The 27,059-nt window shown below is 43.2% G+C and overlaps 1 protein-coding gene across 50 annotated transcripts in view; it reads right to left on the reverse strand.

Moving 5' to 3' along the window:
* LOC110506238 (uncharacterized) overlaps positions 1 to 27,059 on the reverse strand; it is a 328,665-nt gene that overhangs the window by 77,514 nt on the left and 224,092 nt on the right. For 27 of the 50 annotated variants that reach the window (XM_090221671.1, XM_090221663.1, XM_090221670.1 and 24 more), the window contains exon 11: positions 18,140 to 18,403. The exons of the other annotated variants lie outside the window; for them this stretch is intronic. In XM_090221671.1, the coding sequence (XP_090077797.1) occupies positions 18,140 to 18,403 (264 nt within the window). The remainder of the gene's footprint in view (positions 1 to 18,139; positions 18,404 to 27,059) is intronic. 50 annotated transcript variants of the gene reach the window in all.

Consider the following 27,059-nt stretch of genomic DNA (forward strand, 5'->3'; position numbering starts at 1 on the left):
AGGGTAGAGCGGCGGGTGAACGTCTCTTTCCTCTGAGGCAGGGGACGAGGAGCGCCCAGGAGTTCGCTATGGACTTTCGGACCCTGGCCACCGGCGCAGAATGGAACGACAGGGCCCTGATCGACCACTATCACTGCAGTTTGTGCGAGGACGTCCATCGGGAGTTGGCCTGCAGGGACACCAATCTCACCTTCAACCATCTGGTGGAGCTGTCCATTTGGCTGGATAACCTGCTGGCCACCCGCGAATGTCCAGACAGGGGTCTGTCCGTTCCATCCCCCAGCACCACAGCGCCGATGCCCATGGACCTGGGAGGTGCTGCGCTCAGGGAGACCGGAGGTGGTACAGTCTCGTGCACCATCTGTGGCCGCAGAGGTTACACTGCCGGTCGGTGTCGGGTTGGTTCCTCTGGGGGTCGAGGCAGCAGGCAGGGCACTCTGGCGTCACTCCAGGTGAGAAGGCACCATTCTCACCCAGATCCCTCTGTTGGACGCATGTTTTTGTTTGTTACTTTTCCTGAGTTTCCCCCGCATTCCCAGCTTAAGGCGCTCGTCGATTCAGGCGCAGCTGGGAATTTTATAGACAGATCATTCGCCCATAGTTTAGGGATCCCCATCGTTCCAGTGGCTATGCCCTTCCCAGTTCATGCCTTAGACAGTCGACCATTAGGGTCAGGGTTGATTAGAAGGCCACCGCTCCTCTGGGCATGGTGACGCAGGGGGGGGGTCACACGGAGAGAATCAGTCTCTTCCTCATTGACTTTCCTGCGTTTCCCGTGGTGCTAGGCCTACCCTGGTTAGCTTGTCATGACCCCACTGTTTCATGGCAAAGGAGGGCTCTCACGGGGTGGTCGCGAGAGTGCTCGGGGAGGTGTTTAGGGGTTTCCATTGGTGCTACTATGGTGGAAAGTCCAGACCAGGTCTCCACCATGCCCATTCCCCCCGAATATGCCGATTTGGCTCTCGCCTTCTCGAAAAAGACAGCGACTCAATTACCACCCCATCAACAGGGGGGTTTTTGGGGGAAAAATCTCCTGGTAGACGCCGCACTTCCCAGGAGTCACGTGTATCCCCTGTCACAGGGAGAGACGGTGGCTATGGAAACATACAGTACCTTGCGAAAGTATTCGGCCCCCTTGAACTTTGCGAACTTTTGCCACATTTCAGGCTTCAAACATAAAGATATAAAACTGTATTTTTTTGTGAAGAATCAACAACAAGTGGGACACAATCATGAAGTGGAACGACATTTATTGGATATTTCAAACTTTTTTAACAAATCAAAAGCTGAAAAATTGGGCGTGCAAAATTATTCAGCCCCTTTACTTTCAGTGCAGCAAACTCTCTCCAGAAGTTCAGTGAGGATCTCTGAATGATCCAATGTTGACCTAAATGACTAATGATGATAAATACAATCCACCTGTGTGTAATCAAGTCTACGTATAAATGCACCTGCACTGTGATAGTCTCAGAGGTCCGTTAAAAGCGCAGAGAGCATCATGAAGAACAAGGAACACACCAGGCAGGTCCGAGATACTGTTGTGAAGAAGTTTAAAGCCGGATTTGGATACAAAAAGATTTCCCAAGCTTTAAACATCCCAAGGAGCACTGTGCAAGCGATAATATTGAAATGGAAGGAGTATCAGACCACTGCAAATCTACCAAGACCTGGCCGTCCCTCTAAACTTTCAGCTCATACAAGGAGAAGACTGATCAGAGATGCAGCCAAGAGGCCCATGATCACTCTGGATGAACTGCAGAGATCTACAGCTGATGTGGGAGACTCTGTCCATATTACAACAATCAGTCATATATTGCACAAATCTGGCCTTTATGGAAGAGTGGCAAGAATAAAGCCATTTCTTAAAGATATCCATAAAAAGTGTAGTTTAAAGTTTGCCACAAGCGACCTGGGAGACACACCAAACATGTGGAAGAAGGTGCTCTGGTCAGATGAAACCAAAATTGAACTTTTTGGCAACAATGCAAAACGTTATGTTTGGCGTAAAAGCAACACAGCTGAACACCATCCCCACTGTCAAACATGGTTGTGGCAGCATCATGGTTTGGGCCTGCTTTTCTTCAGCAGGGACAGGGAAGATGGTTAAAATTGATGGAAAGATGGATGGAGCCAAATACAGGACCATTCTGGAAGAAAACCTGATGGAGTCTGCAAAAGACCTGAGACTGGGACGGAGATTTGTCTTCCAACAAGACAATGATCCAAAACATAAAGCAAAATCTACAATGGAATGGTTCAAAAATAAACATATCCAGGTGTTAGAATGGCCAAGTCAAAGTCCAGACCTGAATCCAATCGAGAATCTGTGGAAAGAACTGAAAACTGCTGTTCACAAATGCTCTCCATCCAACCTCACTGAGCTCGAGCTGTTTTGCAAGGAGGAATGGGAAAAAAATTCAGTCTCTCGATGTGCAAAACTGATAGAGACATACCCCAAGCGACTTACAGCTGTAATCGCAGCAAAAGGTGGCGCTACAAAGTATTAACTTAAGGGGGCTGAATAATTTTGCACGCCCAATTTTTCAGTTTTTGATTTGTTAAAAAAGTTTGAAATATCCAAAAAATGTCGTTCCACTTCATGATTGTGTCCCACTTGTTGTTGATTCTTCACAAAAAAATGCAGTTTTATATCTTTATGTTTGAAGCCTGAAATGTGGCAAAAGGTCTAAAAGTTCAAGGGGGCCGAATACTTTCGCAAGGCACTGTATGTCTCTGAATCCCTGTGTCAGGGATACATTCGGTCCTCCACTTCACCCGCCTCCTCAAGTTTCTTTTTTGTGAAGAAGAAAGAGGGAGGTCTGCGCCTGTGTATTGACTATCGAGGCCTAAACAGATCACTGTGAGGTACAGTTACCTCTTATCGACACTGCGATTGAGTCAATGCATGGGGCGCGCTTCTTCACCAAACTACAAACTAGATCTCAGGAGAGCTTACAACCTGGCGCATATCCGGGAGGGAGACGAGTGGAAGATGGCGCTCAGTACGACCTCAGAGCATTATGAGTACCTCGTCATGCTGTACAGATATATTAATGCTCCATCAGTCTTCCAAGCCTTTGTAGACAATATTTTCAGGGACCTGCACGGGCAGGGTGTAGTGGTGTATATTGATGACATTCTGATACACACGCTGAGCATGTGTCCCTGGTACGCAGGGTGCTGGATCGACTGTTAGAGCATGACTTGTACGCCAAGGCTGAGAAATGCCTGTTCTTGGCCGACTCCAACCACGGTAAAGGAGGTGCAGCTTTTTCTAGGGTTTGCCAATTACCACCGGAGGTTTATTCAGGGTTTTGGTTAGGTAGCGGCTCCCATTACCTCACTGCTGAAGGGGGACCGGTATGTTTGTAGTGGTTGGCTGAGGCAGACAGGGCTTTTGGTCACCTGAGGGCTCTGTTTACCTCAGCTCCCATGCTGGCCCATCTAGATCCCTCTTTGGCATTCATAGTGGAGGTGGATGCGTCCGAGGCTGGGATAGGAGCCGTGCTCTCTCAGCGCTCGGGTACGCCACCGAAGCACCACAAAACTATGACGTGGGTGACCAGGAGCTGTTGGCTGTTGTCAAGGCTTTGAAGGCGTGGAGACATTGGCTTGTTGAGGGGGCTAAACACCCCTTTCTCATCTGTACTGACCACCGCATACTGGAGTACATCCGGGCAGAGAGGAGACTGAACCCTCGTCAGGCAAGGTGGGCCATGTTTTTCACCCGTTTTGTTTTCACCCTTTCTTACAGACCAGGTTCCCAGAATGTGAAGGCAGACGCACTGTCCCGGCTGTATGACACAGAGGAGCGGCCCATGGATCCCACCCCCATACTCCCAGCCTCCCTCCTGGTGGTGCCGGTAGTGTGGGAGCTGGACGCGGACATTGAGCAGGCGCTATGTGCAGAGCCCACTCCCCTCCAGTGTCTCGCTGGGCGTCTGTACGTTCCGTCTGTTGTCCGTAACCGGCTGATCTATTGGGCCCACACGTCAACCTCCTCTGGTCATCCAGGCATCGATTGGACAGCGCTGTCTGAGTGGGAAGTACTGGTGGCCCACTTTGCCTAAGGATGTGAGGGCTTATGTGTCCTCCTATTCGGTGTGTGCCCAGTGTAAGGCTCCTAGGCACCTGCCCAGAAGGGAGCTACACCCCTTACCCATTCCACAGCAGCCTTGGTCGCACCTGTCGGTGGATTTCCTTACCGATCTTCCTCCCTCACAGGGTAACACCACGATCCTGGTCGTTGTGGACCGTTTTTCTAAGTCCTGCCGTCTCCTCCCTCTGCCCGGTCTCCCTACGGCCTTACAGACTGCGGAGGCCTTATTTACACACGTCTTCCGGCACTTGGGGTGCCTGAGGATATAGTGTTTGATCGGGGTCCCCAGTTCACTTCGAGGGTCTAGAGGGCGTTCATGGAACGGGTTTTCACCCCGAGAGTAACAGGCAGGTGAAGAGAGTGAACCAGGATGTGGGTAGGTTTCTGAGGTCTTATTGCCAGGAGCGGCCGGGGGAGTGGGCGGCGTTCGTGCCCTGGGCATAGATGACCCAGAACTCGCTCCGCCACTCCTCCACTAACCTCTCCCCCTTCCAGTGTGGACTGGGGTACAGCCTGTTCTGGCGCCTTGGCATCAGAGTCAAATCGAGGCTCCTGCGGTGGACGACTGGTTCAGGCGCATGGAGGAGACAAGGGACGCCACTCATGTTCACCTTCAGCGGGCCGTGCTGCGCCAGAAAGCCAGCAGTTTGGGTCTGGCTCTCGACACGAAACCTGCCCCTTTACCTGCCCTGCCGGAAGCTGGGGCCGCGGTTTGTGGGGCCATTTAAAGTCCTGAGGAGATTGAACGAGGTTAGTTACAGGTTACAGCTTCTCCCCGATTACCATATTAACCCCTCGTTCTATGTGTCTCTCCTTAGGCCAGTGGTGGCTGGCCCGCTCCAGGAGTCTGAGGTGCGGGAGGTTCCTCCACCCCCTCTGGACATCGAGGGGGCCCCGGCGTATTCCATTCGCTCCATACTGGACTCGAGGCATCGTGCGAGGGGCCTTCAGTACCTTGTGGAGTGGTAGGGGTATGGTCCGGGGGAGAGATGCTGGGTTCCGTTGGAGGACGTGCTGGACCCTTCAATGCTGCGGGAGTTCCACCGTATCCGTCTGGATCGCCCTGCACCTGTTGTTTTTGTACTTTGTGCTGCCTCACTGGTTCGATGGGCATTTGTTTGGTAACGCAGTTGCGTTCTGTGCAAATTCTTGCCTTTGTAGAGTGCTTTGTCCACTCATCTCTGCTCTTCTGCGCCTGACTTCGATACACAAGCTACACTCACCTCTTGACAACTGTCACACCCTGACCTTAGAAATCCTTTTTATGTCTCTATTTTGGTTTGGTCAGGGCGTGAGTTGGGGTGGGCATTCTATGTTTTGTGTTCTATGTCTTCTATTTCTTTGTGGTTGGCCGGGTATGGTTCTCAATCAGGGACAGCTGTCGATCATTGTCTCTCATTGGAAACCAAACTTAGGTACCCTTTTCCCCACCTGTGTTTGTGGGAGGTTGACTTTTTTGGAGCACTTTGCTTGTGAGCTTCACGGTTTGTTTTTGTTGTGCTTAATGTTTTGTTTGGCGTCATTTGGATTAATAAAGGAAATGTATGCTCACCACACTGCACCTTGCTCCGCTCCTTCCAACAGCCATGACAACAACAGTATGTTAAGTTATATTTTATGTTTTTTTGTTTGTACAAATGTTTGTTTTGTTTGTATTGTCATGACGGATAATATTTGTAACATGATCCTCCGTTATGTGTATTGTATAAAGTGGAAGATAAATAAAAACGTTGACCACACCCAAAACATATTTTCACATGACCCTTCCTTTGTACTGTAAAATAAGTTGCACGCCCTTCCCACTCATACAAATATTGTTTACGACCACAAATAACAACTGTAGCAACCTGGTGTTTATAAATATGGATATCAACTATTCCCCTTCAGTATGCTTTTGTGGCACGACACAAAGGGCTACGGGACAGAAAGGTTGAGGGTTTGCCGACCACGGACGAGCTCCCTCTCCCTGCCTGTTTCATTACACTACAAATCAGAGCCGGCTGCACACAATGATCAGCTAGGTGGAAATCTGATTTTCAACATTTTGATGCCATATTTATAAATATATAAAAATTATGCAGTGAATAATCCACCAACAGGTTTCTGTGCCAATGCACCACACAACCAATTAACAAAGCACACCAACTTCGACACGTCAATATGGTTTTCATTTTCAACACCAGAATAAATGAACATTGAAAATCTCGACAAACAGAAAATACATCCCTCCTTACTTTATAGGCCTACCCAGTATTGAATGCTTGGCTTGACAATCTCCTAATGTCATTAAACTTTTTGGTGTGTTGTAACAGATGTCTCTTTCCTTTCATCAAATGGCCTATGCACAGTTTGGATTGATTGATTTTATTTGTCAGTCAAAAAAACACTAACATATTAAAGTATGTGGACAGCCCTTCAACTTAGTGGATATGCTGTATAAAGTGTATAAAATCGAGCACACAGCCATGCAATTTCCATAGACAAACATTGTTAGTAGAATGGCCGTACTGAAGAGCTCAATGACATTCAACGTGGCACCATCACAGGATGCCACCTTTCCAACAAATCAGTTCGGCAAATTTCTACCCTGCTAGAGCAACCTCGGTCAACTGTAAGTGCTGTTATTGTGAAGTGGAAACGTTTAGGAGCAACAATGACTCAGGCACGAAGTGGTAGGCCACACAAGCTCATAAAACGGGATCACCGAGGGCTGAAGCACATAGTGTGTACAAATTGTCTGTCCTCAGTTGCAACACTCACTACCTAACATCAGCACAAGAACAGTTCGTCAGGAACTTCATGAAATGGGTTTCCTTGGTCGAGCAGCCGCGTATAAGCCTAAGATCACCATACGCAATGCCAAGCGTCGTCTGGAGGGGTGTAAACCTCACCACCAGTGATGAATCACGCTTCACCATCTGGCAGTCCGACGGACGAGTTTGGCGGATGCCAGGAGAACGCTATGTGCCCGAATGCATACTGCCAACTCTAAAGTTTGGTGGAGGAATAATGATCTAGGGCTGTTTTTCATGGTTTGAGCTAGGCCCCTTAGTTCCAGTGAATGGGAATCTTAATGCTACAGCTTACAATGTCATTCTAGACTATCTGTGCTTCCAACATCGTGGCAATAGTTTGGGGAATGCCCTTTCCTGTTTCAGCATGACAACTTATTTTTTTCCTTCGATCAGTGTGGAAGAACAGAGCCCTGACCTAAACCCCACGAAACACCTTTGGGATGAATTGGAATGCCGACTGCAAGCCAGGCCTAATCGCCCAATATCAATGCCCAACCTCAGTAATGCTCGGGGCTGAATGGAAGCAATTCCCCACAGCAATGTTCCAACATCTAGTGGAAAGCCTTCCCAGAAGAGTGACGGCTGTTGTAGCATCAAAGCGGGGAACAACTCCATATTAATGTCCATGATTTTGAAATGAGATGTTCGACGAGCAGGTGTCCACTTATTTTTGGTCAGTGTACATATACACTGAGTGTACAAGCCATGCTATTTCCATGGCATAGACTGACCAGGTGAATCAAAGTGAAAGCTATGATCCCTTATTTATGTCACTTGTTAAATCCACTTCAAATCAGTGTAAATGAAGAGGAGGAGACAGGTTTAAAGATGGATTTTTAACCTTGAGACAATTGAGACATGGATTGTGTATGTGTGCCAATCAGAGGGTGATTGGGCAAGACCAAAGATTTACAGTAAGTACCTTTAACCTTTGTAGGTGCCAGGGCACACCAGTTTCAGTGTGTCAAGAAGTGCAACACTGCTGGGTTTTTCAAGCTCAACAGTTTCCCGTATGTATCAAGAATGGTCCACCACCCAAAGGACATCCAGCCAACTTAACACAACTGTGGAAAGCATTGGAGTCAACATGGGCCAGCATCCCTGTGGAACACATTCGACACCTTGTAGAGTCCGTGCCCCGACTAATTGTGACTGTTCTGAGGAAATATATTAGGATGTTTTGTGCACTTAGTGTACACACAGTACAAAGAGTTTTAAAAGTGATTGCACTATTAAGTCTGGTACTTATTTCCATTGTGGTACATATTTTTTTTATACATAAATAGTTACAAAAAAAATGCTAAATTTCCATTCAATTTGCGACAGATTTTCATGTGAATATTCTAAAATCTGCCCATTTTCCCATCAGTTGTATTTCCATCAAATTGAATTGTTGCGGATAAAAGTCTGCGCTTATGTAAATAATTAGTGCACATAAAAACAACTTTTAGGTTAAATTCCCATGTACCGAATAAAAAATACAAGTTAAATGCATTTCCATTGCATATGTGTGGTATGATTGTTAGTTAGCCTATTGCAGATCTGGGCAATTGATCCACCTACCGGGGTGGCAGGTAGCCTAATGGTTAGAGTGTTGGGCCATTAATCGAAAGGTTGCTAGGTTGAATCCCTGAGCTGACAAGGTAAAAATCAGTTGTTCTGCCCCTGAATAAGGCAGTTAATAACCCACTGTTCCTAGGCTGTCATTGTAAATAAGAATTTGTTCTTATTAACTGACTTGCCTAGTTAAAATTAAAAGAGCAAATGTAAACCAGGGGAAAATGCTTCAAGGCCTTCCACTCCTCTTACAGCGACACTGGTCTGCTGGGCATCTACTTTGTCACTGCCAAACACCACATCGACGACATGATGCACTGGTCACAGAATTCTCTCATATGCAGATAACATCTATGCCGGCTGGGTAGCATACAGGTTTTTAGCAAATGTTCGAAAAAGGCCCAATTCACAAAATATATTGTGTCAAATCCAGTAGATGGTAAAGTAGCCCACTTTAGAAAAGTACAAATTCCCCCCAGTGCCTAAACCCTTGCACACTCTTTACATTTTGCTGCCTTAAAATGTTCTCAAAAGTGAATAAATTCTATTTTTTTCTTATCGATCTACACAACCGACTTCACATTTTAAATGTTGAAGAGAAGTTAACACAACAATTGATCCTTTCATTCTTAAAATAAACTGTTTAGACAATTCAGAAGCGAGGTTGTTGATTCTGCTCTTCACAAGTCGTGTGTCAGTTCCCCAAAATAACACTAGTGCTTACACAGGGAAAATGATGGGGGAGGGACCCAGTCCAGATGGAAATGTCTACCCTCAGAATGCAGAACAGCACACACACCCACGCAGCCCTATTATCTTCATTTTTTACCATGACTTACACAAAGGGTTCCAGAAAGAGACTGTTTTCAACATACTGTTAATCGATAAATTGTATCTATTTGTCAATTTTATAATTTGTTTGCCTCAACAAAAAGAGATGGAATAACTGAGGCAGTACGGAAAGTAGATATTGGACTAAGCCTTGAGGGGGCTTAGTTCCATAGGCTCAAGGCTTAGTCCAATATCTTCTTTCCATACTGAAATGTATATAATAAGCTTCTGTTCTAAATAAAAAGGCTACAGACAAGGAATCAAAGCCACCAACCACTGGAGTCCCCTATGTCAGTCATCCCATTTATGTCAGTTGTCCCAAGTCCTGCAAGTCATTACAGAATATAAGTGCTAGATGTAGGTGTGCAATTTAGAGAATTGAAAATCCTGTAGTGTACAGGTGACTCCTCATGAAGGTATTATCTCAAATCGTTAGTCATATTGCATAGGCCCTAATGTATTACATTGCTGCTAAATAAGAATAAATACTTGTTTTATATAGCTAATAGAAAGATAAATAAGTTATGCTAACCATTCTACAGAAAGTTAAGTGAAAATACATTTGTTAGTATTAATACCTCTGGCACGTTGAATGTCTTTGTCTTGGTCATCTTTATCCTCGTGCTCCCCAACATCTTTAAGGTGGGCCTTCGATCCCAGTCTTTTAAACATCTTAAAGGGAATTGGAACATTTATCTTCCTTTTGACACCAGCTTTCTTGCTCTCACTGTTGTTGTTGTTTTCATCATCATCATCATCATCATCGTCATCATCAATGATTTCAGAGTAATCTCCATCAGTATCAGGAAGTTGGGCCATTTCTGCAATGTCAGCCACTACATCAAGAACATCAAGCTTTTCAGCTCCACTGACATCAATATATTCATATTCATCAATTGACTGTTTCAACTCCTCTCTTTCTTCCTCATCTTTTACATAATCTTCATGATCTTCATCACCGAGTTCAATACTGGCATTAGATCCCACTTCTCGAAACAACTGGTTTTGGATCGGCACATTTATTTTGGTGGTGTATGTCTTGGCTCCAACTGAACTGTCTTCACTGTCAATGTCTTCTCCATCTTCAACATCTTGATCTTTGACGTCATGGGTATCACCCTCTTCATCTACTTCTAAGTGATGAACCTTCTCTTTCTCCATCTTCTTTTCTTTCCCCTCCTCCTCGCGGCCATCAACATTGATTACCTCACCATCCATCGTTTGTTCATGGTCAAGTTCTTCAACATCTCCATCTACATGTGTGACGTAATGGTAACAAATTAAGGTGTTTTTCAAATCTTACATTATTTAGGGGCGAGTGGTGGAAGTTGAGCCAAATCTTACATTCAGCATCACTCAGTCAAGAGAAATATAGTATTCTTTCTAACAAAGATATCTACAGTGCCTTCGGAAAGAATTCAGACCCCTTGACATTTTCACATTTTGTTATGTTACAGCCTTATTCTAAAATGTATTAAATATTATTTTTTTTTACCTCAAACTACACACAATACCCCATAATGACAAAGCAAAAACAAGTTTGACATTTTTGCTAATTTATGAAAAATAAAAACTGAAATATCACATTTACATAAGTATTGAGACCATTTACTAAGTACTTTTTGAAGCACCATTGGCAGCGATTACAGCATCGATTCTTCTTGTGTATGACACTAAAAGCCTGGCACACCTGTATTTGGACAGTTTCTCCCATTCTTCTCTGCCGGTCCTCTCAAGCTCTGTCAGGTTGCTGCACCGCTATTTGCAGGTCTCTCCAGAGATGTTCGACCGGGTTCAAGTCCGGGCTTTGGCTGGGCCACACAAGGACATTCAGATACTTGGCCCATAGCCTCTCCTGCATTGTCTTGGCTGTGTGCTTAGGGTTGTTGTCCTGTTAGGTGAACCATCACTCCAGTGAAGGTGAACCTTCACTCCAGTCTGAGGTCCTGAGCGCTCTGGAGCAGGTTTTCATCAAGGATCTCTCTGTACTTTGCTCCATTCATCTTTGCCTGACTAGACTCCCAGTCCCTGCCACTGAAAAACATCCCCACATTATGATGCTGCCACCACAATGCTTCACCGTAGGGATGGTGTCAGGTTTCCAACAGATGTGACGCTTGGCATTCAGGCCAAAGAGTTCAATCTTGGTTTAATCAGACCAGAGAATCTTGTTTCTCATGGTCTAAGAGTCTTTAGGTGCTTTTTGGCAAACTCCAAGTGGGCTGTCATGTGCCTTTTACTGAGGAGTGGCTCCATCTGGCCAATCTACCAGAAAGGCCTGATTGGTGGAGTGCTGCAGAGATGGTTGTCCTTCTGGAATGTTCTCCCATCTCCACAGGGGAACTCTAGAGCTCTTTCAGATTGACAATCAGGTTCCTGGTCACCTCCCTGACCAAGGCCCTTCTCCCCCGATTGCTCAGTTTTGCTGGGCAGCCTGCTCTAGGAAGAGTCTTGGTAGTTCCAAACTTCTTTAATTTAAAAAGGATTGAGGCCACTGTGTTCTTGGAGACCTTCAATGCTGCAGACATTTTATGGTACCCTTCCCCAGATGGACAATTCCTTCGACCTCATGGCTTGGTCTTTGCTCTGACATGCACTGTCAACTGTTGGACCTTATATATATGTGCCTTTCCAAATCAAGTTGTAGAAACGTCTCAATGATAATAGGCCGTTTTCTGTCGTTCTGCCCCTGAACAGGCAGTTCAGTTCAACCCACTAGGCCGTCATTGAAAATAAGAATTTGTTCTTAACTGACTTAAAAAGGTTAAAAAAAAAAATCATTTAAATGTGGAAAGATAATGATGAAATAATTCCACTCTGAAACCTTATAATTGTATGAAATTGATTAGAATCCTAAAATTATTAATCTGATGACGTGTGTAGTTTTAGTCAGAATTAGGGTAAAACAGTATAAACTGTGTAGTGGAAAAACACCGACTGTCTAAGACAAAATGCGATGCCAACCTGACTAGGCCTCAGAGATTTGGGAGAGGACAGGGAGTACTTCTCAAGGTCTCTCTTATCTTTGTCGGCTGGGTAGTGATACAGTATGTGTGTAGGATACCTACTGTTTGTGTGTGAAGGTATGTGCTAAGGAGCCAGTATAAAATTGATGGTTTTGTACAACGGGGGAGAGCGCTCTTGTGAATACATTTTTGGACTATTGTAGCTGGGCCTCCGGCTGTTTCATTCAACCATAATCTTACAAACTCTGGGTTGCAGACTGAGTAGTTTAATCGAAGTGGTTTATGAACATTGAGAAAATAATTATCTTAACCTCTTGAAACTAGGGGGCACCATTTTTATGTTTGGAAAAATAACGTTCCCAAAGTAAACGGCCTATTTCTCAGGACCAGATATAATATGCATATACAGTGGGGCAAAAAAGTATTTAGTCAGCCACCAATTGTGCAAGTTTTCCCACTTAAAAAGATGAGAGAGGCCTGTAATTTTCATCATAGGTACACTTCAACTATGACAGACAAAATGAGAGAAGAAAATCACATTGTAGGATTTTTTATGAATTAAAATGTTGGTGGAAAATAAATATTTGGTCAATAACAAAAGTTTCTCAATACTTTGTTATATACCCTTTGTTGGCAATGACAGAGGTCAAACGTTTTCTGTAAGTCTTCACAAGGTTTTCACACACTGTTGCTGGTATTTTGGCATAGAATTCACTGGCTTGTATGCGAAGCAGTAATTGTTTCAAGACGTCTCCTGCCATGTCACTAATGCGTCGTGAAACAGTGTTTTTTGATGAATCTATTGTCGTTATAGTTTTCTGGGCCTTTTCCCCCAGCATTGTCCCAACCATATCCGCAGCAGCAGGAATAATTAAGACCTCCACAATAGTATGGGGCTTGCCTGTCCTATCCACTCGGTAGCACACCATATAAGACGCTTCTAGCCCCTTCTTATTAATGGTATCTGTTGCTTTTGTACATGTCTTAGAAAAGGCACTACTCCCAATATAAGTGAACTCCAAATCAATGTAGTTCTCATAATATTTGTGCCTCTTCGATGGTCCAACGTCCCTGTCTGTTCGGTGCTTTCCCGGGTAAGGGGGCAGTTGCTCTTTGGCTGCATCGGATTCACAACTGTCAGTGTCCATGCTAGCTGGGCTAGCAACAAATGTAGAATTACTGATGCTAGCATTGGATGTGCTCATGGAAGCAGAACAACTTGTGTAGTCGACAGGTGCAGGTGTAGTACTGCTGGTAGTAGCAGTACTACCAGTAGAGCTGGAATGTGTCTCTATGGACGCAGGCCTTACTTTTTTTTACCATTTATCAATTTTCGAGCAAACGGAATGAGCAGCAGCTACGTTTTGCTACATACAGACCGTTAGTAAAATTATCGTGAGAGAGTAGCGGTTAATGTGGTTGGATGTTAATTATTTGACTAGGTGACCTGTATTTGACATTGTGTTATTATTTCGCTGAATACTAAATCGTTTAATATTAATTTTGGCAGTGAAACTAGGCTATTCAGCTGATATAGTTTTAGAAATAGTCCAGAAATAGTCCACCACCCAAAGGATATCCAGCCAACTTGACACAACTGTGGGAAACTTTGGAGTAAACATGGGACAGCATCCCTGTGGAACGCTTTCGACACCTTGTATAGTCCATGTCCTAATGAATTGAGGCAGTTCTGAGGGCAAAAATGGGGGCGAGGGCGTGTTCCTAATGTTTGGTATACTCAGTGTATTTCAGGATATTGTGTGTCCCTCGAAATTAGCAGTTTTGAAAACATAGCCCATCCAAAAAAAGTGTCTTCTTGGCACAACTTACTCCGGCTATGGGACAGGGTTATTTGAGCCGCCTACAAATTTCTGGACTGAATAAAATATTACCACTACATTTTTAAATTAGGTCTATCTTTATTTCCCGAACAGAATTCAACACAATCACTTTTTTGATATATACATTACAGGTCAAAAGTTTCAGAACACCTACTCATTCACAGGTTTTTAAATTTTTTTAAATATATTTTCTACATGATAGAATAATAGTGAAGACATCAAAACTATGAAATAACACATATGGAATAAGGAAAAAAAGTGTTGAGATTCTTCAAATAGCCACCCTTTGCCTTGATGACAGCTTTGCACACTCTTGGCATTCTCTCAACCAGCTTCATGAGTTAGTCACCTGGAATGCATTTCAATTAACATGTGTGCCTTCTTAAAAGTTAATTTGTGGAATGTCTTCCTTCTTAATGCATTGAGCCAATCAGTTGTGTTGTGACAAGGTGGGGGTGGGGGGGTATACAGAAGGTAGCCCTATTTATTATTCAACAACCGCTGAATAGCATAGTGCTACATTCAATAAATATTAATACAAATATTTATATTCATGAAATCACAAGTGCAATATAGGAAAACACAGCTTAGCCTTTTGTTAATCCACCTGTCGTGTCAGATTTTGAAATTATGCTTTACAGCGAAAGCAATCCAAGCGTTTGTGTAAGTTTATCGATATCACAACAAAACATTAAGTACACTTAGCATCAGGTAGCTTGGTCACGAAAATCAAAAAAGCAATCATATTAATCGTTTACCTTTGATGATCTTCGGATGTTTTCACTCACGAGACTCCCAGTTACACAACAAATGTTCCTTTTGTTCCATAAAGATTATTTTTATATCCAAAATACCTCACTTTGTTTGTCACGTTATGTTCAGAAATCTACAGGAAAGAGCGGTCACAACAACACAGACGAAAATTCCAAATAGTTTCCATAATGTCCACAGAAACATGTCAAAAGTTTTTTATAATCAATCCTCAGGTTGTTTTTAAAATATATAAATCGATAATATATCAACCGCAAATGTCTTTCACAGTAGGAGAGGGAAAAGCAAAACCTATCCAAACTGTTGCGCGAGCAAAACTCATGTGACCACTTGACGCGATGTTATCGTTCTGGCTCATTTTTCAAAATAAAAGCCTGAAACTATGTCTGAAGACTGTTGACACCTCGAGGAAGCGAATGGAAAGGGAATCTGGTTCATATCCCTTTAAATCCAGCAAAGGGAGGCTATGGAACATGGAGTTTTCAAAATAGAAGCCACTTCCTGTTTTGATTTTCGTCAGGGTTTTACCTGCAATATCAGTTCTGTTAAACTCACAGACAATATTTTGACAGTTTTGGAAACTTTAGAGTGTTTTCTATCCAATACTAATAATACTATGCATATATTAGCTACTGAGACTGAGGAACTGGCCATCTACAATGGGCACCTTTTCATCCAAGCTACTCAATACTGCCCCTGCAGCCATATTAAGACAATAACTTTGTGCAGTCAAAAAAATCATCAAGTGCTATGACGAAACTGGCTCTCATGAGGACCGCCACAGGAATGGAAGACCCAGAGTCACCTCTGCTGCAGAGGATACGTTTATTAGAGTTACCAGCCTCAGAAATTGCAGCCCAAATAAATGCTTCACAGAGTTCAAGTTACAGACATATCTCAACATCAACTGTTCAGAGGAGACCGTGTGAATCATGCCTTTATGGTCGGATTATTGCAAAGAAACCACTACTAAAGGAAACCAATAAGAAAAAGAGACTTGCTTGGACCAATAAACACAAGCAATGGACATTAGACCGGTGGTAATTTCGTCCTTTGGTCTGGAGTCCAAATTGGAGAATTTTGGTTCCAACCGCCGTATCTTTGTGAGGCACGGTGTGGCTGAACGGATGATCTCGGGCATGTGTATTTCCCACCGTAAAGCATGGAGGAGGAAGTGTTATGGTGTGCTTTGCTGGTGACACCGTCTGTGATTTATTTATAATTCAATGCACACTAAACCAGAATGGGTACCACAGCAGTCTGCAACGATAAGCCATCCCATCTGGTTTGCGCATAGTGGGACTGTCATTTCTTTTTCAACAGGACAATGACCCAACACACCTCCAGGCTGTGCAAGGGCTATTTTACCAAGAAGGAGAGTGATGGAGTCCTGCATCAGATAACCTGGCTTCCACAATCACCCGACCTCAACCAAATTGAGTTGCTTTTTTGGTTACTACATGATTCCATATGCGTTATTTCATAGTTTTGATGTCTTCACTACTACTCTACAATGTAGAAAATAGTAAAAATAAAGAATAACCCTTGAATGAGCAGGTGTTCTAAAACTTTTGACCCGTTGTGTGTGTGTGTGTGTTTATATATATATATATATATATATATAATTTTAAGCATATTTTAACACAAGCTTAACACCTAACAAACACTGTACTTTTTTGATAACACCTTCAACATTGGCCAGGCCCTGGTGTTACCTTATATTCCAGCAATGATACTTCATTTTTCTCAACTTGCCATTGGCTCAACTTACCCATAGGCAAACATTTTGAATATATTAGCCCACACAGGTACAAGGATGCACATTCATGCTAAATTTAAGACCTCATATTGAAGTGTATAGAGACTCTGATGTGTAGAACAATCTTAAAGTTCTCTACTTTGGTTTAGATACAAGCATCATGACTAACACAATACATTGATTTGCCTTGGTGAAAATCAATGTTTTGGACCTAGACTCCCTAAATATTTGGACAAATTATATATTGTGTGTATGGTTTCCTAGAAACAAGGGGTAACTCAACTTAACATTACACTCAAGTTACCCCACTCTTCCCTACTTTGATATGTTTTATGATCATAAATTAAAATCAGATTTTGTACATTGGACATAATAATATTATATTATAAATATTTCCAAATGTTGGTCTTTATCCATATCCTTAGGAAGTACCTCTCCAGCTCTTAGATGGGCCTTAGATCCCACTTTTCTAACCGTCTGTTTTTGGATCCGCACATTTATTTTGGTGGTGTATGTCTTGGCCCCCGCTGAACTGTCCTCATCGTCAATGTCTTCTCCATTTCCAACCTCTTGATCTTTGACATCAAGGTCATCTGTATCATGATTGTCCTTATCAGCTTCATATTCTTCTTGATCATCGTCACTAACAACTTGATCTTTAATTTCAAGGTCACTGTGATCATTTTTATTCCCATCATCAATGTCTTCCTCTGCCTCCTCCTCTCCATCATCTTCATGATGTTCATCACCAACTTCAACACTGGCTCTAGATCCCACTTTTCTGACCATCTGTTTTTGCATCAGCACATTTATTTTGGTGGTGTATGTCTTGGTCCCCTCTGATCTGTCCTCATCGTCAATGTCTTCTCCATCTTCAACCTCTTGATCTTTGACATCAAGGTAATTTGTGTCATGATTGTCCTCATCAGCTTCAGCTTCTTCATGATCATCATCATCAACAACTTGATCGTTAGTGTCAATGTCACTGTGATCATCATGTTTATACTCATCATCAATGTCTTCCTCTGCCTCCTCCTCTCCATCATATTCATGATGTTCATCACCAACTTCAATATTGGCCCTAGATTCCACTTTTCTAAGCATCGTTTTTTGAATCTGCACATTTATTTTGGTGGTGTATGTCATGAATCCCTTTGAACTGTTTTCATTGTAAATGCCTTCATCTTCAACACCATTATCTTTGACGTCAACCTCATTGGTATCACCCTCCTCCTCCTCATCTAACTCTAAGTGATGATCCTTCTCCTCTTTCACCTCTTCTTTCTCCCCCTCCTTGCTAACATCCATGATTTCTTCATCGTCCATTGTTTGTTCATGGTCAAGCTCTTCAACATCACAATCTACATCAGTGATGTAATGGCAACAAATTAACATATTTCCCCCTGTCTTTAATTAACTTTAATAGCTATTTACTTTGATATGACGACTACCCTATCAAATCAAATGTGAAAATCACATTTTGGACATCGTAGTTAATGATATGAAATATTTCCAAATACCTTGTTGGTCTTCATCCATATCCATAACCTCTCCAGCTCTTAGGTGGGCCTTAGATCCCATGACTCTAAGCATCTGTTTTTGGATCCACAACTTTTTTGGGGTGGTGTATTTCTTCACCCCCTCTGAACTGTCATCAGTACTGTCCTTGTCTCCTTGCTCTTCTTCAGCCTCTTTGACAGCATCATCCTTCTCCGCCACAACTGGAGTGACGCGTATTTCAGGTGCAGGGTCGCCGTCCTTTGTAGTGCCTATCAATTCTGCAACTGTGTCACCAAGCCACTGTCTTTATTATTGACTTTACCATCTCCACATCTCATTAGCATTTGTCAGAGGTGAGTTGGTGCAGATGCAAACACGCAAACATTAAGACATTGACAGAGTTATGGAAATTAAATGGCAACACATTCCAACATTCGTCATATTCATACAAGATACACCACATGCTGAACTCTGATTGGCTGATTTCCTGTTTTATCTAGCCTGCAATTATATTCAATTGACACATTTTTATCTAAATGGTTGTGTTGACTGTCTATCATTTGTTGCATAGATGAAAACTGTTCCAGACATAAAATCTTTAAGCAGTCATCCATTAAATAATCCCTATTGAAATATGATGCCAACTGTTTAACTTTTTCCTTGATGGACTGTAGACAACATCTATTTACTTTAACCAGTAGTGAACATTTGAATTGCAACATTTAGTCCGTGGTCAGTCAAACAGATAATGCAGAAACAATGCAAGAGGGGTACAAGACAACATGGAAGAAGAGAATGCATCTCCTAAACCAATATATTTCGATTTCAGAGGCACCTCATGCTTTACATGAAACATAATTATTGTCCCATTAGTAGTCTACATGCATTAACTAAAATTATTCATACCCGTGACTTATTCCACATTTTGTTGTGTTACAGCCTGATTTCAAAATAAAAATCTCACCCATCTACACACAATACCCCGTGCCAAATATATTTTTTAATGTTAGCACATTTCTCGATAATAAAACACAGAAATAGCTAATTTACATAAGTAGCCACACCCCTGAGTCAATACATTGCAGAAGCACATTTGGCAGCAATTACAGCTTTGAGTCATCTTGGGTATGTCTGTATCAGCTTTACACATCTGGAATTGGAGAATTTCTTAAGCTCTATTAAGTTAGATGGGGAGTGGTGGTGAACAATATTCTTCAAGTCTTTCCACTGATTTTCAGTGGGATTCCAAGTCTGTGTTTTGGCTGGGCCACTCAAACTTTCACATGCTTGTTCTGAAGCCATTCCATCATTGCTTTGGCTGTATGCTTGGGGTAATTGTTCTCAAGACATAGCACTTTGCGCTCAAGCCAAAGAGTTCAATTTTTGTCTCAACAGACCACAGAATCTTTTGCCTTATGCTCTCTCAAGTATCTTTTCACAAACTCCAGCCGTGCTGTCATGTGCCTTTTTCTCAGAAGTGGCAACATTTTGTCAGTGGTCAGGCGGAAGTCTACCCACTCTCCTGTAAAGCCCAGATTGGTGAAGTGCTGTAGAGACCGTTGTCCTTCTGGCAAGTTCTCCCATCTCAGTCTAGGAACTCTCTAGTTCTGTCAGCGTAGTCATTGGGTTCTTGGTCACCTCCCTGACCAAGGTCCTTCTTGCCTGGTTTCTCAGTTTGGTCGGACGGCCAGCTCTAGGCAGAGCCTGGGTAGTTCCATATTTTTTCAATTTCCCAATGATGGAGACTACTGTGCTTTTGGAAACGTTCAACAGTAGAAATGTTTTATACCCTTCCCCAGATATAATTATATCTCAGAGATCATCGGAAAGTTCCTTGGGCTTGATGGTATAGTTTCTGCTCTGTCAACTGTGGGAAATGATAGACAGGTGTGTTTCTTTCTAAGGTTGCAAGATCGAATCCCCGAGATGACAAGGTAAAAATGTCGTTCTGCCCCTGAACAAATCAAATGTATTTATATAGCCCTTCTTACATCAGCTGATATCTCAAAGTGCTGTACAGAAACCCAGCCTAAAACCCCAAACAGCAAGCAATGCAGGTGTAGAAGCACGATGGCTAGGAAAAACTCCCTAGAAAGGCCAAAACCTAGGAAGAAACCTAGAGTGGAACCAGGTTATGAGGTGTGGCCAGTCCTCTTCTGGCTGTGCCGGATGGATATTATAACAGAACATGGCCAAGATGTTCAAATGTTCATAAATGACCAGAATGGTCAAATAATAATAATCACAGTAGTGGTCGAGAGTGCAGCAAGTCAGCACCTCAGGAGTAAATGTCAGTTGGCTTTTCATAGCCGATCATTAAGAGTATCTCTACCACTCCTGCTGTCTCTAGAGAGTTGAAAACAGCAGGTCTGGGACAGGTAGCACATCCGGTGAACAGGTCAGGGTTCCATAGCCGCAAGTTGTAGTGACATCTAAAAAATTATCAAAAGAAAATGGACGCACCTCAGCTCAATTTGGAGTGTCAGAGCAAAGGGGTGTGAATAATGTCAATTAGTTATTTCTGTATTTAATTTTCAATACATTTGCTACGAATCGTACTACACCGGCTCTGACATTGGACGGATGTGGCAGGGCTTGCAAACCATTACAGGCTACAAAAGGAAGCACAGCAGAGAGCTGCCCAGACCCACTCCAATTTGCTTTCTGCCCAAATAGGTCCACAGACGATGCAATCTCAACCACACTGCACACTGCCCTAACCCATCTGGACAAGAGGAATACCTATGTGAGAATGCTGTTCATCGACTACAGCTCGGCATTTAACACCATAGTGCCCTCCAAGCTCGTCATCAAGCTCGAGACCCTGGGTCTCGACCCCGCCCTGTGCAACTGGGTACTGGACTTCCTGACGGGCCGCCCCCAGGTGGTGAGGGTAGGCAACAAGATTTCCACCCCGCTGATCCTCAACACTGGGGCCCCACAAGGGTGCGTTCTGAGCCCTCTCCTGTACTCCCTGTTCACCCACGACTGCGTGGCCACGCACGCCTCCAACTCAATCATCAAGTTTGCGGACGACACAACAGTGGTAGGCTTGATTACCAACAACGACGAGACGGCCTACAGGGAGGAGGTGAGGGCCCTCGGAGTGTGGTGTCAGGAAAATAACCTCACACTCAATGTCAACAAAACTAAGGAGATGATTGTGGACTTCAGGAAACAGCAGAGGGAACACCCCCCTATCCACATCGATGGAACAGTAGTGGAGAGGGTAGTAAGTTTTAAGTTCCTCGGCGTACACATCACAGACAAACTGAATTGGTCCACCCACACAGACAGCATCGTGAAGAAGGCGCAGCAGCGCCTCTTCAACCTCAGGAGGCTGAAGAAATTTGGCTTGTCACCAAAAGCACTCACAAACTTCTACAGATGCACAATCGAGAGCATCCTGTTGGGCTGTATCACCGCCTGGTACGGCAACTGCTCCGCCCACAACCGTAAGGCTCTTCAGAGGGTAGTGAGGTCTGCACAACGCATCACCGGAGGCAAACTACCTGCCCTCCAGGACACCTACACCACTCGATGTCACAGGAAGGCCATAAAGATCATCAAGGACAACAACCACCCGAGCCACTGCCTGTTCACCCCGCTATCATCCAGAAGGCGAGGTCAGTACAGGTGCATCAAAGCTGGGACCGAGAGACTGAAAAACAGCTTCTATCTCAAGGCCATCAGACTGTTAAACAGCCACCACTAACATTGAGTGGCTGCTGCAACACACTGACTCAACTCCAGCCACTTTAATAATGGGAATTGATGGGAAATGATGTAAAATATATCACTAGCCACTTTAAACAATGCTACCTAATATAATGTTTACATACCCTACATTATTCATCTCATCTCATATTCATCTCATACCGACCCATAGCACTCATGTCTGTAGCCATGAAGTGCTTTAAAAGGCAGGTCATGGCTCACATCAATCCCATTATCCCAGATCCACTAAAATGTGCATACCGCCCCAACAGATCCCCACATGATTCAATCTCTATGGCACTCCACACTGCCCTTTCCCACCTGGACAAAAGGAACACCTATTTGAGAATGCTATTCATTGCCTACAGTTCAGCATTCAACACCATAGTGCCCTTAAAGCTCATCAATAAGCAAAGGACCCTGGGACTAAACCCCTCCCTCTGCAACTGGATCCTGGACTTCCTGGTAGGCCGCCCCCAGGTGGTAAGGGTAGGTAACAACATCCACTACACTAATCCTCAACACAGGGGCCCCTCAGTGGTGCGTGCTCAGTCCCCTCCTGTACTTCATGTTCACTCATGACTGCACGGCCAGGCACGAATCCAACACCATCATTAAGTTTGCCGATGACACAACAATGGTAGTAGGCCTGATCACTGACAATGATGAGACAGCCTATATGGAGGAGGTCAGAGACCTGGCCGTGTGGTGCCAGGACAACAACCTCTTCCTCAACGTGATCAAGACAAAGGAGACGATTGTGGACTACAGGAAAAAGAGGACCGAGCACGCCCCCATTCTCATCGACTGGGCTGCAGTTGCTGAGGTTGAGAGCGTCAAGTTCCTTGGTGTCCACATCACCAACAAAGTAACATGGTCCAAGCACACCAAGACAGTCGTGAATTGGGCACGACAAAACCTATTCCCCCTCAGGAGACTGAAAAGATTTGGCATGGGTCCGCAGATGCTCAAAAGGTTCTACAGCTGCACCATCGAGAGCATGGTTTCATCACTGCCTGGTATGGCAACTGCTCGGCCTCCGACCACAAGGTACTACAGAGGGTAGTGCGAATGGGCCAGTACATCAATGGGGCCAACCTTCCTGCCATCCAGGACCTCTATACCAGGCAGTGTCAGAGGAAGGCCCTAGAAATTGTCAAAGACATCCAGCCACCCTAGTCATAGACTATTCTCTCTGCTACCGCAAGGCAACCAGTACTGGAGTGCCAAGTCTAGGTCCAAGAGGCTTCTAACCCGCTTCTACCCCCAAGCCATAATGCTCCTTAACTTCTAATCAAATGGCTACCCAGACTATTTGCATTGCCCCCCTCTTTTGTTATTATCTATGCATAGTCACTTTAATAACTCTACCTACATGTACATACCACCTCAACTAACTGGTGCCCCCGCACATTAACTCTGTACCGGTAACCCCCTGTATATGGTCTCGCTATTGTTATTTTACTGCTGCTCTTTAATTACTTGTCACTTTTATTTCTTATTCTTATCCGTATTTCTTTCAAACTGTATTGTTGTTTAGGGGCTCGTAAGTAAGCATTTCACTGTAAGGTCTACACCTGTTGTATTCGGTGCATGTAACTAATACAATTTGATTTGATATGATTTTTTTAAATGACTAAAAACATGTTTTCACTTTGTCATTATGGGGTATTGTGTGTACTGTAGATGCAACTGTTTGGGATCTGACCATAAGGCGCTACAGAGGGTAGTGCGTATGGCCCAGCAGATCACTGGGACCAAGCTTTCTGCCAACCAGGACCTATAAACTAGGTTGTGCCAGAGGGCCAAAAAATTGTCAAAGACTCCAGTCACCCAAGTCAGACTGTGCTCTCTGCTACCGCACAGCAAGCGGTATCAGTGCGCCAAGTCTAGGACCAAAAGGATTCTTAACAGCTTCTACTACCAAGCCATAAGACTGCTGAACAATTAATCAAATGGCCACCATGTTTTACATTGACATTTACATTACATTTACATTGACTGGTACCCCCAGTATATAGCCTCGTTATTGTTATAGATTGTTCTTGTGTTACTTTTTTAAAAACGTTTGTTTATTTAGTAAATATTTTCTTAACTCTGTTTCTTGAGCTGCGTTGTTGGTTAAGGGCTTGTAAGTAAGCATTTCACAGTAAGGTCCTGTTGTATTCGACACATGTGACAAATACAATTTGATTTGGGTGAGAAGAAAACACATTTTGAATTCAGGGTGTAACAAAACAAAATGGGGAGTAAGTCAAGGGGTATGCATATACATTCTGAAGGCACTATGCAAAATTAGATTATGAAATAGTGAAAAAAAAGGTTCACGCCACAGAGCATTATTACAACTCAGTAACCACATTTCCATCCAAGTCATACTGTCTAAAAAAAATGATCACGACAGCTATGATGGAAACAGGAAATTTTTAGGTGTCTATAAAATGAAATATGTGAGAAATGGCGATGGAAACTATGGTGGCAAAATTGCAAATTATGTTATAATATTTGTATTGCATCAAATGGTTGTTTTATTCGACATAATAGAGTATTCTTATAGCTATTGTGTGGATGGGCCTCTGGGAGATAACACTGACAGAGGAGATTTACAATGTCTTTGGGTGATAAAACCTAAAGAGCATACCAGAGCACGAGCTAATGTTTCTGTTCCATATGGTACCAGAGATAGATGGTTCCAGTTTGGTCTATACAATGAAAACTTTCATACAAATCTTAACCTTGTGACCCATTCTATACAGTGCCTTGCGAAAGTATTCGGCCCCCTTGAACTTTGCGACCTTTTGCCACATTTCAGGCTTCAAACATAAAGATATAAAACTGTATTTTTTTGTGAAGAATCAACAACAAGTGGGACACAATCATGAAGTGGAACGACATTTATTGGATATTTCAAACTTTTTTAACAAATCAAAACCTGAAAAATTGGGCGTGCAAAATTATTCAGCCCCCTTAAGTTAATACTTTGTAGCGCCACCTTTTGCTGCGATTACAGCTGTAAGTCGCTTGGGATATGTCTCTATCAGTTTTGCACATCGAGAGACTGACATTTTTTCCCATTCCTCCTTGCAAAACAGCTTGAGCTCAGTGAGGTTGGATGGAGAGCATTTGTGAACAGCAGTTTTCAGTTCTTTCCACAGATTCTCAATTGGATTCAGGTCTGGACTTTGACTTGGCCATTCTAACACCTGGATATGTTTATTTTTGAACCATTCCATTGTAGATTTTGCTTTATGTTTTGGATCATTGTCTTGTTGGAAGACAAATCTCCGTCCCAGTCTCAGGTCTTTTGCAGACTCCATCAGGTTTTCTTCCAGAATGGTCCTGTATTTGGCTCCATCCATCTTCCCATCAATTTTAACCATCTTCCCTGTCCCTGCTGAAGAAAAGCAGGCCCAAACCATGATGCTGCCACCACCATGTTTGACAGTGGGGATGGTGTGTTCAGCTGTGTTGCTTTTACGCCAAACATAACATTTTGCATTGTTGCCAAAAAGTTCAATTTTGGTTTCATCTGACCAGAGCACCTTCTTCCACATGTTTGGTGTGTCTCCCAGGTGGCTTGTGGCAAACTTTAAATTACACTTTTTATGGATATCTTTAAGAAATGGCTTTCTTCTTGCAACTCTTCCATAAAGTCCAGATTTGTGCAATATACAACTGATTGTTGTCCTATGGACAGAGTCTCCCACCTCAGCAGTAGATCTCTGCAATTCATCCAGAGTGATCATGGGCCTCTTGGCTGCATCTCTGATCAGTCTACTCCTTGTATGAGCTGAAAGTTTAGAGGGACGGCCAGGTCTTGGTAGATTTGCAGTGGTCTGATACTCCTTCCATTTCAATATTATCGCTTGCACAGTGATCCTTGGGATGTTTAAAGCTTGGGAAATCTTTTTGTATCCAAATCCGGCTTTAAACTTCTTCAGAACAGTATCTCGGACCTGCCTGGTGTGTTCCTTGTTCTTCATGATGCTCTCTGCGCTTTTAACGGACCTCTGAGACTATCACAGTGCAGGTGCATTTATACGGAGACTTGATTACACACAGGTGGATTGTATTTGTCATCATTAGTCATTTAGGTCAACATTGGATCATTCAGAGATCCTCACTGAACTTCTGGAGAGAGTTTGCTGCACTGAAAGTAAAGGGGCTGAATAATTTTGCACGCCCAATTCTTCAGTTTTTGATTTGTTAAAAAAGTTTGAAATATCCAATAAATGTCGTTCCACTTCATGATTGTGTCCCACTTGTTAATGATTCTTCTCAAAAAAATACAGTTTTATATCTTTATGTTTGAAGCCTGAAATGTGGCAAAAGGTCGCAAAGTTCAAGGGGGCCGAATACTTTCGCAAGGCACTGTATATCTGTTGTTCGTCATGTAGCTGGAAAGGGGTGTATCTTTACTATAAAAGATCTCAGTAGCATTTGTGTCGCCGCACTGAATGAATCATCAGAGACGGTGGTGATTCGTTGACAAGCCATTTCTATTAAAAAGCTCTCACTATTAAAGATTTCGTTTAAGTATAACTGACTTGTGCGATAACTTTGTCTCTCCTCATTTGATAGTAAAGACATGAACCACCACAAAATGCCTTTATGCACAAATATGGATATTATTGATGTATTGATACAATATTGATATTGATATAATAACCATCGTATCAGAGTAACGGTGTGTTGTCCTCCTCCCATTACGACTCGGGAAACCATACAGTTTATTAGGCTACACATGAAACTAGTTATGATGAACTTCACAGGGTGGTGAATGTGCACTGTGATGTTGATGCGCCCTTCCAATAAATATCGAGGGTCTTATTCTGGTGACATGATGATCGATGCTTGACTGCTGTTTGACAAATACTAATATTCTCGCTCTTATCCATGGTAATCTCATCATGCAGACTATACCTGCACAGCCTGCTGTTGGCTAGAGTGCATGTGTCAAGACAAGAGTAGGAACATTTGCTATTCAACGCAAACATGTTTTGTGAAGAAACTATCGGTATAGTTGAAAACGCAATGGAAACATGTTGAACTTTAGATTTTACATTTTAATTGTGTGCACTACATCACGCACTGATTTTTTTCTTATGCGGATTCTCGTGTATTGACATGAAAATCTGTCACCAATTAGGTGAAAACCAAGCTAGTGTCAGAATGTTACAAATACAAATCCATTTTGCAAGGCAACAATGTTTAGTACAGGCA

Source organism: Oncorhynchus mykiss, chromosome 26 (genome assembly GCF_057628025.1).
Source record: "Oncorhynchus mykiss isolate SJ-2025 chromosome 26, ASM5762802v1, whole genome shotgun sequence".
Lineage (NCBI taxonomy): Eukaryota > Metazoa > Chordata > Actinopteri > Salmoniformes > Salmonidae > Oncorhynchus > Oncorhynchus mykiss.